This window comes from Serinus canaria, chromosome 4 (assembly GCF_022539315.1).
Source record: "Serinus canaria isolate serCan28SL12 chromosome 4, serCan2020, whole genome shotgun sequence".
In the NCBI taxonomy this organism is placed as follows: domain Eukaryota; kingdom Metazoa; phylum Chordata; class Aves; order Passeriformes; family Fringillidae; genus Serinus; species Serinus canaria.
In genome coordinates, this window is record NC_066317.1 from 59,443,081 (window position 1) to 59,458,736 (window position 15,656).

Sequence of the window (15,656 nt, forward strand, 5' to 3'; positions counted from 1 at the left end):
TCCTTCTTCAAGCCAGAGTCAAAAAATGAAAGCTCAGCCCTCTATTGCCAACATAACAGATGTCAGAGTACAAACTTAGCTCTGGCTGGAGCCACTGGCATTTTGTCTGGATAATATCTCAATGAATTCAGGCAACCAGATGTGTCTGTCTGGCATTTGTGAGCTGCTGTATCAGTGGTGATGCCAGGGTTTAACAGGGAGCACTTCTAGAGCGAGGCACAAGGGAGAAACACACAGATCAAGTTGTAAAAAGTAGTTCTGAAATGACAGAGGTGTAAACTTTCAGCAGTCCCACTAGGAGCAGAGTGCTAAGCAACACAGAAAATCTCTTCCTCGGTTCATTTTAAATGCTAGTGGTGAAATACATCATTTGAAAGCAGATGCCAAAGTGAAGAGATGATTTCTCTTGTTAGAATGTTTCTTTCAAGAGCCCAATCCACAGGAGTGCTACCTTGACTCCCCAGGCTTTACACTTCCTTACTAATGCTGCAATTGCCCTTTTCCTGCTATAAGGATGCCACTGTGAGGGTTTTAACCACCTTGATTAATCCTCTTAGCTTGCTGCTTCTCAGATAAGGTTATGAGAAGTTTACAAGACGACTTTTTGAACACTGAGATCCTTTTACAGTGTTGCATTTTAAGAGCAGGAGATTCCTACCTGGTACGTTTCTACAGGCTTTGTTTCCATGTTCAGATCCCAAACCTTGACAGTGAGGTAATCTCTTGTAAGCATGTATCTACCACTGTGACTGAATTTGACATCTGACACTGAAGAGATAATTTCTGAAAAAAATGATCTGTTACTGGGGTCTTCTGGTTCTTCATAAACTGTTCAAAGAAAAAGAAGCAAGAGACAGAAATCAGAATTGTATAAAAAATGCTCTGTTGTAAAATTTGAAGTGTGCATTTCTTGTGAAACATGTAATTCAATCTACCAAGGAACATGATATAGAATTAATTGTATATCCAGCACTTAATTTATTCTTTAAACTTTATATAAAAATACAAACTGTAAGCTTTAAACATTACAATAATTAATGTTATAGCTATGGACTCAAAGCATGACTTTGGGAAATTATGCAAATACACAGTTGATTACAGATACCTATAGCAAGGCATTTAATGCCTTCATCCTTTCTGGGGTCTGCATATCCCATTTCCCAACATAACCAAAATCCAGGTGAGAGGTCTGTACATGTGGTGTGACAACAGTCCTGGCATCCCTGGGAGAGGTGGCTGCTCAAAGCCTGCCCTGCTTGCCAGATCCAGCTGCCCTGGCTGCACTGGTCATGTCTGAAGGCATCCATGACTAAGGACAAGAATTTTAAAAATCAACTGCAAATTTCAATTACCTCCTCTTGAGAGGTGAGCATAAAACAGACAGGATTTTACCATGTGGATGCATGAACAACATAGTTGATGTGCAATTGTTGACAGTTCTGGAAAGCACTGAACTCCCTGAGTGTGATGGTCAGCAGCTCAGTGTGATCTGACAAGGCAGCAGGTCATGAAATATTGCTTACACGATGTTCACATGTGAAAATCCAGCTCCTGTTCAGCTGTACACAATGATAGTGGATGACTCTACCCCTACCCCAGGGGTGCCCAGAGCAATTGTCTTTCTGCAGGTACCTGTGGCCCCATGATCCAGCTGACCTCTATGGTGAGCTTCAGCAGAAAGTTGGGCTTTCAGGGTCTTTTAAGTCACAAGATCATAGGGTTTTGGGACCTATGCCTAGGATATTCTTTGAAAATTGACAATTTAGTGAACTTCATTTTTAAGTTTCAAAAGCAGGGGAAGAAAAGCCATGTGATGAAACACGAAAGCATGCTGAAAGCAGAAAAACTTTTTACTGTCATTCAAAATGAAGTTTTTTTGTGCACTCCACTGGAACATTTCTCTCTCAATTATTTTATCCATGACTATGATTCAGACTGTTGGAAGCAACAAGGTTAGTTTCCATTAGGTGAAATAATGTTCTGCTGAAAGTTAAGGGTGAGCACGTGGGTGAAGTATGTGGGGTAATGCAAAAAATTATGGGCAATTTTCTTTGGGGGTGGGCAGTGGAATGCAGCCAGGCAGGCACATGAGAATAATGTCTATATTTAAACATGCACCACACATCTGAATGGCAATGAACTACTTCAAAAAGAGTAAGAAACTTTTCAGATAGACTGTAAATGAACAACTTTAAATAGCTCTTTAAAATTTTGCCTAGACATTCTGCAAAGCAGGTATTTTGTAATTATCCTGTCAGATTTTCAAGAGAAGTCTGATGAGCACAAAGCAATTATCATTTCTCATACCTCTTCCCTTTAATCTGTCCAAACTACAAACTCTGTTGGCAGGAATTTCATCCTCCTAATTATGATGTGAAGCTGCTATTAAAACCAGGAAAGAAAAAACCAAAACCCACTCTAACTGAGCTACACCTTCATTTATAGCTTAGATATATTTTCTTGGCTCTATGTGGCTCATCCAACTCCCAGTGATTAGGAGTGATATTTGTACCTGAATGTTCTGCATTTTGTTAATTAATGAGATTAAACCATTTCATTCTTTATCTGCCCCATTTATTGCTTTTCTATTCTTACTGTATTAAGTATTAGAAAGACTTAGATTAATTAACTGTGGAACTAACAAAGGCATGAAAGTCTCCTATCACTACAGAAAGAAAGACAGCAGCAGAAATTTTAGCAGCAGCAATTCTTTGGAGAGAGTTCCTCTAGTCAGCATAACCAACACAGGAAAATTGTGACAGGAAATTGAGGAGCAGCTCCCAGTGAAAAGAAGAGAAAGCTTAGCAACTACCAGCATCTGCCTGAGCAACCAGAGCAAGGCTTTAGGAAATGAATCTCAGGAAATGAAGGTGAGAGAGTGTTCTTGGGGCTTGGCTATTTCTGGTTTAGCATCAACATAAGGTTATGCACACATTGCAAAAAAAGCACAATCTCCCTTCAGTTTGCCTAAAACAAGGGGAGTAATTGGAGACAGAACAGCAGTGATGTGATAGCCTTGTGACTCAGACCTCAGTTCAGACAAGCAATTCAAATTCAGCCCTGACCCCTCCAAGCTGATAGGAAAAAGCCATGGGCTTAGCCCATGGTTTCCTAAACGTATTTTCTGTTTATTACTGTTAAGACTTATCTTTTGGAGGCTGCTCTTGTGCCCAGGAGCAATCAGCACCTGAAACATGAGATTTCAAACTAGCTTACTTCTCTGTATCTAGATCTTGTTAGATCTGAACTTTACTGACATTTGATTGTAGATTCTACCATATTCTTTAATTAATTTCATCATTAATTTAGTAATAACAAAAACCTGCCATAAAAAAGGGCATTTAACTTTCAGTTCTCTTGTTCTTGGTAATGGTCACAGTGCTAATTACATGAAAGACACAAAGTTATCTCTCCAGCTACCTAATGAACACAGGAATCACAAATGATGTGATGTGCTGAGTTCTCACGTGACACTTGCTCAGACTTAAATGTGACAGGACTCTGGTATGGAGAAATATCATGGGATTACAGAGGAAAGCAAAGAACATCTCTGAGTACAGCCAGTGTTTCAAGAGGAGCCTGCCAGGAAGACACTGTTCCTGCCCCTTATGCCACCAGCAGTCACATGGATAAACTGGGAAGTCTGCTTAAGGAAATGAAAATGCTCCATTCCTTTCTGCACAGCTCACAAGTTAAAAGCCACAGTAGCGTCTTATAGAAGTCCAGATTTTGCAGAGAAGGATGGGTTCATTGAAGGATACTTGCCAGAGTGCTGTTTTCCTGAATCCTGAAGAAAAGCTATAGCATAAAAATATGCTTCTTCTTTCTTAAAAGGAAATACCATCTGCTGAAAAACAAACTCTTATCCCTCAGAAAAAATATTCTCGTTTCCTTGTGAATTTCTCTGATCAAATGCAGAATGGAGACTTTCCTTTTCCAGTGGATAGGAAAGGCATCTCTAATATGGAGATATCCAAAGTTAAATAAATAAAATGGCCAGGAACAGCAGGAGTAGGTGGGTAGCTGGAAAGGTCCATTTCCCAGCTTCCCTCCCAGACACTCGTCAGGAAGAAAAAAAAAAAGCAGGAGCCTCAGGCAGTAGCCAGAAGAAATGTGGTGCACTAATAGGCTCTCATCTGCACTCTGGGGTCACAGGTGCTGCCACCTCAACTTCCCATTAATATGGGCCTGATTTCACACACCTGAATCTGCTATTTATTGGGAAAGATACCTCCAATAAAGAAAAACAAAATCTAACCCAAAGTAGTTTTCAAGTTCAGCTCTAAACAAGCAGCTGGGCAGAGCTTTAATCGTTGCAGGGTGTAAATTCTGGCATATGTGAACTTTAAGAAATATTAAAAATAATGCTAAAATTGTTTTATATGGTGGGTGCAGTGTCACAATCTGACATAGTACAGAAAATTCTGTATTCCTCCTGAAATTATCACAAGAAAGAAAACTTGAAAATGAACAGAAATCTGCTCCACGGATTTTGTAAGAAATTCCATCAGTCATAGGATAAAATTATAAACAGCTTTAAAGGCTCATTCTCTCAAGCAGAAAAAAACCCACTGTTTTCTTTCTGCTTACAAACAAACAATAACTTAGTAAAGTTTTTATTTTTTTTAAGAGGAAACTTTTTATAGTTTGTATTTCGTTCTGGAAGTTTCTGATTTTATAGCACTTGTTACTTGGTGGAACATGACAGGAAAAACAATTTTTTCATTTTTATTATATAAGCAAGTAAACATTCTGCAGCTAGACTAAATCAAGAACTTATTACAGATAAACCTCTGGGTTATACTGGTACACAAACAACAGGTGAATTTCCACTGGACATAGAAATGCCAGTGGTGGATCAGGTAATCCCTCACTGGGCTTTAATTTCATAAACACACAAAATGGGCTCAGTCCCAGGCCAAATACTTTATCATTTGAACTAAATCCCTATTTAATTCCAGATACCAAATGAAAATGGCTGCAATCCCTGATTAGAACATATTGGAAAACAGTACTTTGAAATGTATGGGATTTCACTGATCATGACTAGTCTCAGGAAGAAAAGAATAAAGTACCAATATGCTTTCTTAATAAATGATAAATAAAAAATTTTAACCAAAATGACAAATTATTTAACTTTATTATTTTAAATGTCAAATTAGCTCTATTCCCAGGTCAGCTGTGATTTGCTCTATCACATATTTCATCATTTAGCATAAAAATCTGCCCTAAATTTCATTTGAGCTTCTATGAAAATACTAATATTCTTTCTTTTTTTAAGTATATGACACTTGTTACTAATGTTCAACACAGAAAGTTGGAATTTTTTTGTTTGTTTGGGTTTTTTTTTGTTTTTTGTTTTGTTTTTGTGGGTTTTTTTGGTTTTTTTTTTTTTTTTTTTTGGTGCTGTTTAATTCAGCAAATGCCACATCTTTAGCTAAGCATAGTTCTGGGCTTATCTCTAATATGGCAGAGATCTCAAGACATAAAAATGGGCAATAAAAATGACCAGAAGTACCAAATGACTTCCATGCAAGGAAAGGCTAAATAGACTGGGGTCTCCCAACCTAGGAAAGGCTGAGGGGGTGGTAATTAAGAGTGGCATGGAAAGGATGAACAGGGACTGGCAGTTCACTTTGTACACTGTCTCTTCCAATCCTCAAGTCGGGGTCACCACATGACACCAGGACAGGGTAAGCAGAGAGAAGTTGGTCTTTCATACTATACCTAGTTAAGCTACTAAAGACTTTCCTGAAAGATATTGCAAATGGTAAAAAATACACACAGCTTCAAGAGTAACTGACAACTTCAAGGAAAGGAAAAACCCCAAACATCTATTTCAGTATTGCTGAATGTATTAAATTCACTTCCACTAAGGTCCCTGAACCTCAAGTTTCCAGCTGCAAATTGCAGAGGATGAAGATTATACTTGGTCTGTTCTTACATTTTCTGTTGATGTTGCTACTGCCAATATCAGAGCCAGAACTGGGCTAGAAGGACCTCTGGTCTGCCCAGGTATGGTCCTTTTTATGAGCTGTTTAAAATCTATTATAGAATTTAATGCAAAAGAGTACCTGAGCTCATTCTATGTGAATCAAGGCCAACTGCAAGCTCCCATTGAAATTCATGGTCTCTTTATACCTTTTAGCTTCATTATTCATAATAATAATAATTTGATTTACCAGTATTATTTACTCTATCTTTCACTATCTCTGAATGTTTTATTGTTTTGTATTAAGCAAATCCACTCATACATTCATCTCCCTTGGAAATTCTTTTTCAATAATAGAATATTCTGCTAATGTGACAACCTTGCCTTCTTGGTCTACACTGATTAATACGGTTATACATGAGAGGGAGTTTTTAAATCTGCTTTCATAAGCAATCTAAAACACAATTATTTTTGAGACACATTTGTTTAGCATTTTACATTACCATAGCCTGTAGCTGTTTATCCTGCTTTAAACTAAAAAGAAGTACTATTTTATATTTCAATTTTTTACTCGTTTTTGTATAATTCAGAGGGCATCTCTTTGTGCCCTGGTCACATACACATCTCATTTTCCTCCTTTTACTCAAAGCAAATTTCTGACCCTACCTCCACACCACGAGTCTGAAATTTCACCTCCCATATAGCATTCCTTTATCCAATGACCCAGTATTAAAGCCAGGCTTCTCATCAATACATCTAGAGTGCATGGCTTTTAAAAGTGGAGCCTCAAATCAATATTTAAGAATCTGTTTTACCATCTGCACTGAGTTGCTGCAGCTTGTCACAAACCACAAGGGAGGGTGCATTAGTGCTGAAAGGCAAAGCCAGATCAATAGCTAAAGATCAGTGGGTGGGAGCTTCACTACAGAGTTGCTCAGATTAATATAACTTTGCCAGTGAGTTTGTTAATAAAGAGAAATGGTGCTAAAGAGCGAACAGGAATTGAAAACACACAGAGCCAATCTAGAAGATCAAGCCTCTTTAAAGCTGGGTCTCACAAAGACTTATGTGCATGCTTAATGCCACGTGTTGTGAGCAATCCCAAGGAGTTAATGGGACATAAAACTACTGTAAGTCCTTCTGATCTTGATATATAAGATTAGTGATAAGTGGGGCTTTTTTTTTCCTCCAGTGAAATAAGATCTTGAAAGCTGGTTTCATGAGACATTAAAAAGCAGTATTTACTGCTATTAAAAAAATTAAGCAAACAAGACAGGAATTTTAATAGACTGAATAATTAAATCAATCTTCCAGCAATTATTTGCTTTATCTCTGTGTGGTTGGGGGAGATGGGGTTAATGAAACACCTCTTCAATCATAAATCATTTACCATTGCTTCAGGCTTTTCTCTTTCCTCCTACTATTTGATAGCTGGAAGTATATAAATTAGGTTTTTTCTTCCTCAGATTTAATTTTAAGATCTCTTGCACAACTGGAAGAAACAATATATGGACATAATTGCATTTCTGTAGAAACATTTTTGAATTTTCATTAGCCATGTTTTAAATGTCTTTATTTAAATGTCTTTATACATTCATCCACACTGAGCAGAATGGAAGCTTTGGAGCCCATGCTAAAGGCAATCTGTTACTAAATTTCAGTGGGATTCCTGTACAAGGAAGGATCCATTCCAGGGTCTAGTTTACAATGCATGAAATTGTAGTAACAGACCTTTAGTGACAGTCATAATTACAATATTATCAGGATATGGGCACATTTTTTCATTGGGGATATAAAATCAGCAATGCATATCTGCCTTTGTAACACATGCTTAAAAATAAATCCAGAATTAGGATAAGGAGAACAAGCCTTCATCAAGCATGGGGTCAAATCATTTCAGAAGCTCAGATAAGTTTCACTCCTGTCACATGAAAACTTGCAGATTTTGCCTGAAGTGGACATCATTTTGACAGGGCCCTCTCTATGCACAAAGGGAGAGTAATGACTGTCTCTCTCTCAGATGACATGAGACCTGACATGAGACCAGATGCAGAAATAAAAAACGTATTTTAGATGTAAAACTCACACAGAAGAAAAACAAGTTGTTTCTTTTTCAGCCAGACAATAAGCATCATTCATTTGGAAAGGTCAATATTAATTAGCAAATCCAGCAGGGATAGTCTGTCACAGGCTTTTTTGTGCATCTGGTTGTTCTCTGTTGCAAATGAGAGATAATCCATACTCAGTCAGAGGTCTGAAAGGTGTTTTGTCTCTGAAATTCCAACCTGCTTTAAACAACTGGTAAATATAACTAATTTAATTTAAAAATTCAACATGTTTAAGTAGATTATCCTTGATTTGTGTCTTGGCTGCTTCCATGATTCTGAATTCTTTAAAATCAAAGGTAATCTCAAAAAAAGCCCAGCAGATAACCCAACTGAGTTACATCTTGACTGACAGGACAGTGGCATTTATCCTTGGGAAAGGCTGGCACTTCTTTCAGGCCTGGATTTCAAATAAAAATGTGGAAAAGGACTCACAATGGAAAAACCACCCTCTTCATCGTTGGGTGGCATCTCTGAGTCAGAAACCAAACCTAGAATTCACTCTGCACTGCTCTGGAAACCATGTGACACTTTTAAGATCCTGCTTGTCCAGCCCATGGGGTTGGGATGCACCAGCTAGAGGCTTTGCTCTGCTCAGGGAAGATGGCATTGCCTGCCACCTACAAACCCTCCTGTGCCCAAAGGGAGGAGGGCTCTGAATGGGTCCTGCTCTGACCCAGGGGACAGAGCTTGAGAAGTCTGGAGGACAGAAAGCACCAACCCATGGTGACAGAGGCTAATGCTATACAATCCAAAAATTTCTGTTTTTAAGATCACTGTAACACACAGAGCAATAAACTTGAAATTGCAGCTCCTCTTTCCTTGAAGTATTTTGCTGTAAACTTTGCACATGGGTAATGGATAATTAGAAACAGGGTTTTAGTCTACAAATACATATTAAGAAATGAATAGTAAAAAACCCTTAAAGCAACATATAGAATTTAAATAAATTACTACTGAAGTATGCATTGACTTTAAGATGTTAAGGCTATTACATGAAATATCAATAGGAGTTATACTCTTGAGTGACTTAAATTTCCATATGACATAACTATACAGTTCATATTTACCATTTAATGATAGTTTTAATAATTCTGATGAACTACTGAAAAAGCACTTTATTTTTTTTCTAACTTCACATGCTCAGTTTTCTTTAGCTGACTGCTTTATTGCATGATTTGTTGATACAGCCAAATGTACCCATCTATCCTACCAGCTGTTTGGAAGAATGATATTAACTCCATGAACATTTATGAGGATCTCTGAACATAATATTAGCAATAAAAAATTAAAAACCAAATTAGCAACTATTTGTTAATTGAACAAATGCTGCTGTAAGTATATTTTTAGTCATGTTGATGATCTTACTGCAACAGTATCCCTATGCTTGTCTTCCTTGACACCTAAACCTTTTGCATAAAAATTTTTGGAATTTAAGGCGGGGGTTAAATCTTTTATTTCTTCAGTGTTCCCAGCTGACTGCTCTAACAATATTTTTGCTGCTGACACAGATTTCCATATACTGCCTTTTTTCTACACTACACTGCCATGCATGTTGCCTGATGACATCTCAAAGGCAATCTTTGGGTGCTTTGGCAAGTACACTATTTAGGTGAAAGGTTCCATATTATTTAAATTAATTCCCTATATGCTGCTACTTGAGTCTGACTTTCATAATTTTAATCTTTACCTGTAACACTGTGGACTGCAAGAACACCTTCCTGAGTCCCACTCCTCTAATACTCTAAAGAAGCAGGGATGCTCATCTCTGGCACCTCCTCTCCAGAACATTTTTTGATGGCACCCTCTCCCACTACTTGAAAAGTCTGATAATAGCAGGGAACAGCATTATGTATGCACCTGCTCTGGGGTTACAGAGTGGTCTTTCCCTGATACACATTTGTAATAACTACAAAGGATTTTCTTGTGATCCTCACTCAGCACTGCACAATCTGTTACAGAGCTGTTAGAAGAAGCAGTTTCAGGTAGTCTATTAGACACACAACACATTTTACCACACCTTATCAGAATCTCAATGACCATTTAAAATTCAGCTACTGACCTGATATTTTTTTCACTCCCTTATAAATAGATTTGGTGGTCTGAGATAATTTTTCTAAGGGACAGATATCCACCCATTACAGCTCCTCACAAAAATTGGCAGCTTGCTATTAAATCTCAGCATAGGCATCAAGGATGAGTACATATGGAAGTAGTCTCATCTATGTCAAAGCCATGAGGATTTATAATGGAAACCTTGTAGTGCTGCTGTCACTAATGCTGAAAAGAGAGATTCTGCCACTAAGCTTAGAAAACCAGAAATCTTCACAACATTATAATTTATTAACATCCTGTGATGGTTGACTTATACTACAGACATTAATATGTAATTTATTCTTAAAGTATGGCACAGTAATTATTCATGGCACTCTCTAAACCTGTACAAATGGAAGGGCTCTTTCCCCAAGGGCTGCAATGAACTTTGTGAGAGCTACAGAGATTCGAATAAATAAGGGGAAAAGGAGTAAATGAAAAAGTTCACAACATATGCTCATTATCCAGGTGGTTTTGTTAAGGGTTACATTGCATCTTTTATCCCTATGAATAGGTACATCCATTACAATCTTGGAACAGCATCTGAAATACAGCTCACAGTGATACAGCATCTGAAATAAGCACTGCACTACTATTCTGTGCTGAGAAAGCAGGGATGTATGGCACAACATGAGGGATTACTGAGACTCCAGTTGTGGTGGTTTGCTTGAAAAGTGGGGAAAGACTGAAAGTTATGGGGAAAGACTGAAAGACAAGGCAAGCTAGGAGAGCAGGGTACTGATCCTGCATATGCACCAGTTGTAAATTTAGCAACTGCAAAGAGGAATCAGATGCACAGTCAAGGTGCCAGAGAGACAATCATGCAAATAACTTGATTTTGCAGGCTGGTTTTGATATATCCTTTTAGGCTGCTATGGGCTGTATATAATTCACTTTGCTTGTCTCTGAGAGCTATACTGACACCACTCCAACAGCAGTACATGGGCCTCCTCCTTTTAACACTTTGGAAGTTCTACCATTGCTGTATCAATTTTGTACTGTACACACCCAGATTCTCAATGAGCTTGACTTGACTTCACTGCAGCAATGCTACATTAAATGGCTATTTTCTAACTCATAGATCTGGAAAATGGGGTTTAATCAATGACCATTAGACCTTGCACTCCCTTCTGGCATAAAATGCCTTCTTTCATCCAGCATTGCTGTATTGTGGCTGTAATAAGTTCTGATTGGCATTTAGCATTGAGTTACAGGGCCATGGAGGCCTTATTAGCAGGAAGAAATGGAAGTATTATAGAACAAAACAATTAAGTGGGACAGGATAACTCACAGCATTGTGTCAGACTGTGTCATGCTTACATTTCACTTCATGGTATTGAATTCCCCCTACAAGTACAAGGAGATACAGCTAACAAAGGTAAAGCACTTCTCTGCTTGGGAAATTGCCCTTGAAGGTTATTTTTTATAATTGGACACCACATCCTGAGAGGTTCTGAGCATGTGCATTTCTCCTTGCACTCAAAAGGACTAGTCATAGGCCTTTTACTAAATTCACTTCAGTTTTAAACCAGCATATGAAATCTGTGCACCACCTATGTCTCATTCAAATCTTTCCATACTTTTTCTCCCCTCTTGCCCCTACTAAGATCAGCCTATCTCAAACAGGTTCAAGTAGGCACTGAATGGTGTAAAACCTCTTATGTGCTCTGGTACTAAAAGAATTTCTCCTGAATTTCCTTCCAATGTTTCAGCATGGCAAAAGACACTGATGACCTAATTCTGTGAGATGGAGGGGTCCTGGAAGAGTCCTCGTCCTGAAGGTGACTAAAGCAGAGCCACCAGAGTTCACTCATGAGGTTCTCAGCCTCTCAGTAACCACCCACATGAATCTTTTGTCTGGGCTTTGTCAGTCTCAGGAGATCAGGAACAAACAGGGGGTTTGCACAAGGCAAAGTGCCCAGGCTTGCCAGATTACTGGTGGGAAGAACCACAGTCTGTCTTCTCTAGACCACAAAGAGCTGGTAGTAAGACAATATAAAGAAGCACATTTCTTCAACTTTTACTTTGAGAACAAAGATAGTCACATACTTTAAAATTTTACTTCCTTTTTTTTATGTACATTTCAGATATGAACTATCATGACTTGGTGGTTTATCTAAAAATTTCACAGGCTACATAAAATCATGTAGGATGGATGATAACTTCTATACCAACACAATTTTTTTTCTTCCCCTCCTTCCTCCCTCCCCTACCCCATCCTGATTACTTACTGCATTTCCTCTGAGTTTGTTCAGACATAATGTTGAAAAAATACATCTAGGAAATGTGGGATTACATTTTTAGGAAGGATACTGAGATTTCCTAATTCAGAAAATGGATTCAAAATTTGAAGGCAATCCGACAATCAAAATTTACTTGCTCTAGCATTGAGAACAGTAGTTGTGTATTCAAACCAGTATGCTCATCTACTGAAACACTCCCTCAACCTCTTTGATTTGCTAAGAATCCTCTTTATTTCATGAGAGTTGTGGGTTCTTCACTGATCCCTGCAATAAGAACTGTAAGGGCAACCAGTCACAGACAGGACTCTTACCAAGTTCATCGCTAATACTTTCACAGGTGAAAAAAATTATTCTTTTTGCTGTTTTCTTTTTCTTTTGCCTGCAAGTGAGAAACTGATACACTGGGGTATGCACCCATCTACAAGCTGTGTGTGAACAGTAAGACTTTAATGACATCTGGGGCTCGATGGAGCAAGGACTTACGCTTGGAATGTTTGTCACAGAGGGCCGATGCCCTCATGTCGCAGAGTCTCAGGGATCCTTTGCTGCTGCTGTAGACAAAGAGGTTGCAGTGGTGGGGATGGAACTCAGAGGCTGTAATCACTTCTGTCAGGTCCTCCATATTGGCTGGCTTTATATCTACAATGTCTGAATGGAAGTTTCATCAAGGAAAATGCAGGTAAACCATGACTCTTACTCGAAGGAAGCATGCAGATGCACACACATGTAATGCTTTTAAAGATCTACTCAGTTTTTTGATAGTAGTACAGTTTTCAATCTCCATACCTGGCCCACTTAACACCAAAACTCAGTAAAACTCAGTCTTCATGGTTTTACTGCAGATGCCATTAGCAGGTCACCATTTATCCATGCTGTGCAAAGACATCAAAGAAACAGTGTTGCAGGGACCTAGAATTGTCACTTCAATTCTTCACTGAAGCCAACAGAGAATGGGTAGCTGTATCTCCTGTACTTGTTATTGAAACTACTGCTCTGTCCCAGATAATGGTGACTGAGAGGGAACAAGCCACAGCTCAGATCTGCTCACTCCATCAAGCTCACTGGCTTTTGTGATTATGCAACTTAAGCTAAAAAATACATGCAGATTAAGGTAAAAGACCCAACCCTCTCAAAAAAGGTGCTTTTATTTATTATTTTTTTTTTCAAAGGCATGTGTGGCAAACACAGAAGTATTTATGCAAATAATTCTGGGCGAATATATTCTAATACAATTTCCTTTAAAAAAATTACACACAGTATTAGGTTTGCTATTTGAATGTTTACAAAGTAGTATCTGAAATGTCATTCTTGTGTTTTTTATGTAAATGATGTCCACTACCAAAATCAGAATGAATTTCTGTGACTGAGAATTGTACACCTGAATCATTTAAGTGAACATCATCTGGAACAAAAATACATCAGATATCTAGTTTCCCAAGCACACACTTGTTAGCTAGATCACCAAAGATTTTAGATTTTAACACCACATGAGGTGTAGCTCACGTGGTGCCTCTCCAACACTTACATCTCTACTCAAACACATTACCTGCCTTAAAACCCAGGACCCCCACTGAGCCCATGTTTGGAGGAGAAGACCAGTCTGAGAAAGATTGCTTACAGAGAAAAGAATGAAAGTAAAAAAGAATGAAAGTAACAGTCTCATGAGGGGGCTGGAAGAAAGCAATAGATACACAAGCATAAAATGAAAGATGGATATATTTATATTTAAAGCAGTACATTTAAATAAGATTGTGCATTTTCACATGGCCCTCAGCAATCTGCTGCAGATAAGGTACCCAAATGTTAACAAATCCTTCGAACAAGAAGAGTAACATTACCCTGCTTTACTGATGAGTTTGTGCGAGAAGCAATAAAGGATTTGCATAAGATCACTTGGGAAATGCATGGCAGAACAAACCCAGATCTACTGACTCCCACTGCAATGCCCTAAACACAAATCATCTCAGTGCCTGGATTCCCTGAACATTAAATTTGAATCAGCTGACATTCAAAATTTAAACATCTCAGAGGGTAAGATAAATGAGAAAATCTGTTTTATTGATGGTGAGAAAAATCATATATCATGGTAGTAAGTATCTTTCTGTTCCCACTGTGACCACTTCCCAAATGGAAGACCAATCAAAGACCTTTGATTGATTTCTGTGGGAATACGATACAGTCCATCACAACCTTAACACACCATACTTTGATCTTTCCCAAAAATAAAGGTCTGGAATTTCACTACAGTGAAATAGTACAAAAGATTCAGAGATAATTATCTTGATGACTGCACATATATCACACTGTTGTGGTTTTGGTTTTTTTCTTATTTTTTCCCCATGTGGTTTAGAAAGAAAAATATCAGCAAAACTATTAATATCTTGTGACATTTAATAACAACTGGGAATGAATTAATGTTGTATTTTAACTGCAGTTCTACTTACTTGTACTATCACATTTGCATCCATCTCCAAGAATCTATCATGATTAATAAAAATGTAATGAATGTTAAGATGTAGAAACATTAATTTAGCTCTTTTATAAAGCATCACTAAATAATCCTGAAAATCAACAGAAAAACATAACCTTTATTCAGTTCTGTGTATTTGGTGAATTTGTCTCAAGAAACACCTTTAAGTAAAAGCAGTTGCTTTCAGGGATGGAGCTGCTTCTTGGAGTTCAGAGAAATACTCAGTAGAAGAATTTTACCTCTCAACAGAGAGATGAATAATTGCTGAGGGATGAGAAAGATATAAAATATAAATGGAGTATATGAAACAGTCATGGTAAGTATAATTTTTCTAGATGCTGAAGACACTATTGATGAATTTCCTTTCATTGTGTAAAATGAATAAACCTGTGCCAAGTAATGAAATTAAATATTCCATCCTCCTGCAAGAAAAGCAGAAAATACTTGAAACACACTGCATTTCAAGAAATGATCTAAATCTCCACTGAGAAAGAATCTCATTTGCCTACTGAGGACCCTAGCAAAAATGAAAATTCATCATTTCACTAGATTTAGAAAAATTAAAACAGTAACAATGTATTGAAGTAAACAACCAAGGGACCAAAGAGTTGCAGATAAGATTTACCCCAAATGCATTTGTAATAATAGATGGAAAAACAGCCTTTGTTTTGACAGCTACAGAACCCAATATATCAAAAGAAGAATATGTTACACAAAAGAACATTTTCTTCCTCTCATGATTTTTGCCATCTATTTGAAAACAATCAAGTACAGCTTGACATGTGATGTGTGGGAACTGTATTTAAACTAGC

General features: G+C 37.7%; 1 protein-coding gene across 4 annotated transcripts in view; it reads right to left on the reverse strand.

Annotated features, from left to right (window-relative positions):
- The window catches only part of PPP2R2C (protein phosphatase 2 regulatory subunit Bgamma), a 190,115-nt gene that overhangs the window by 17,281 nt on the left and 157,178 nt on the right, over nt 1–15,656 (reverse strand). For all 4 annotated transcript variants that reach the window (XM_018924773.3, XM_009099319.4, XM_050973346.1 and 1 more), the window contains 2 exons: nt 12,858–13,022; nt 659–828 (listed from right to left, as the gene is read on the reverse strand). In XM_018924773.3, coding sequence (XP_018780318.1) covers nt 659–828; nt 12,858–13,022 — 335 coding nt within the window. The remainder of the gene's footprint in view (nt 1–658; nt 829–12,857; nt 13,023–15,656) is intronic.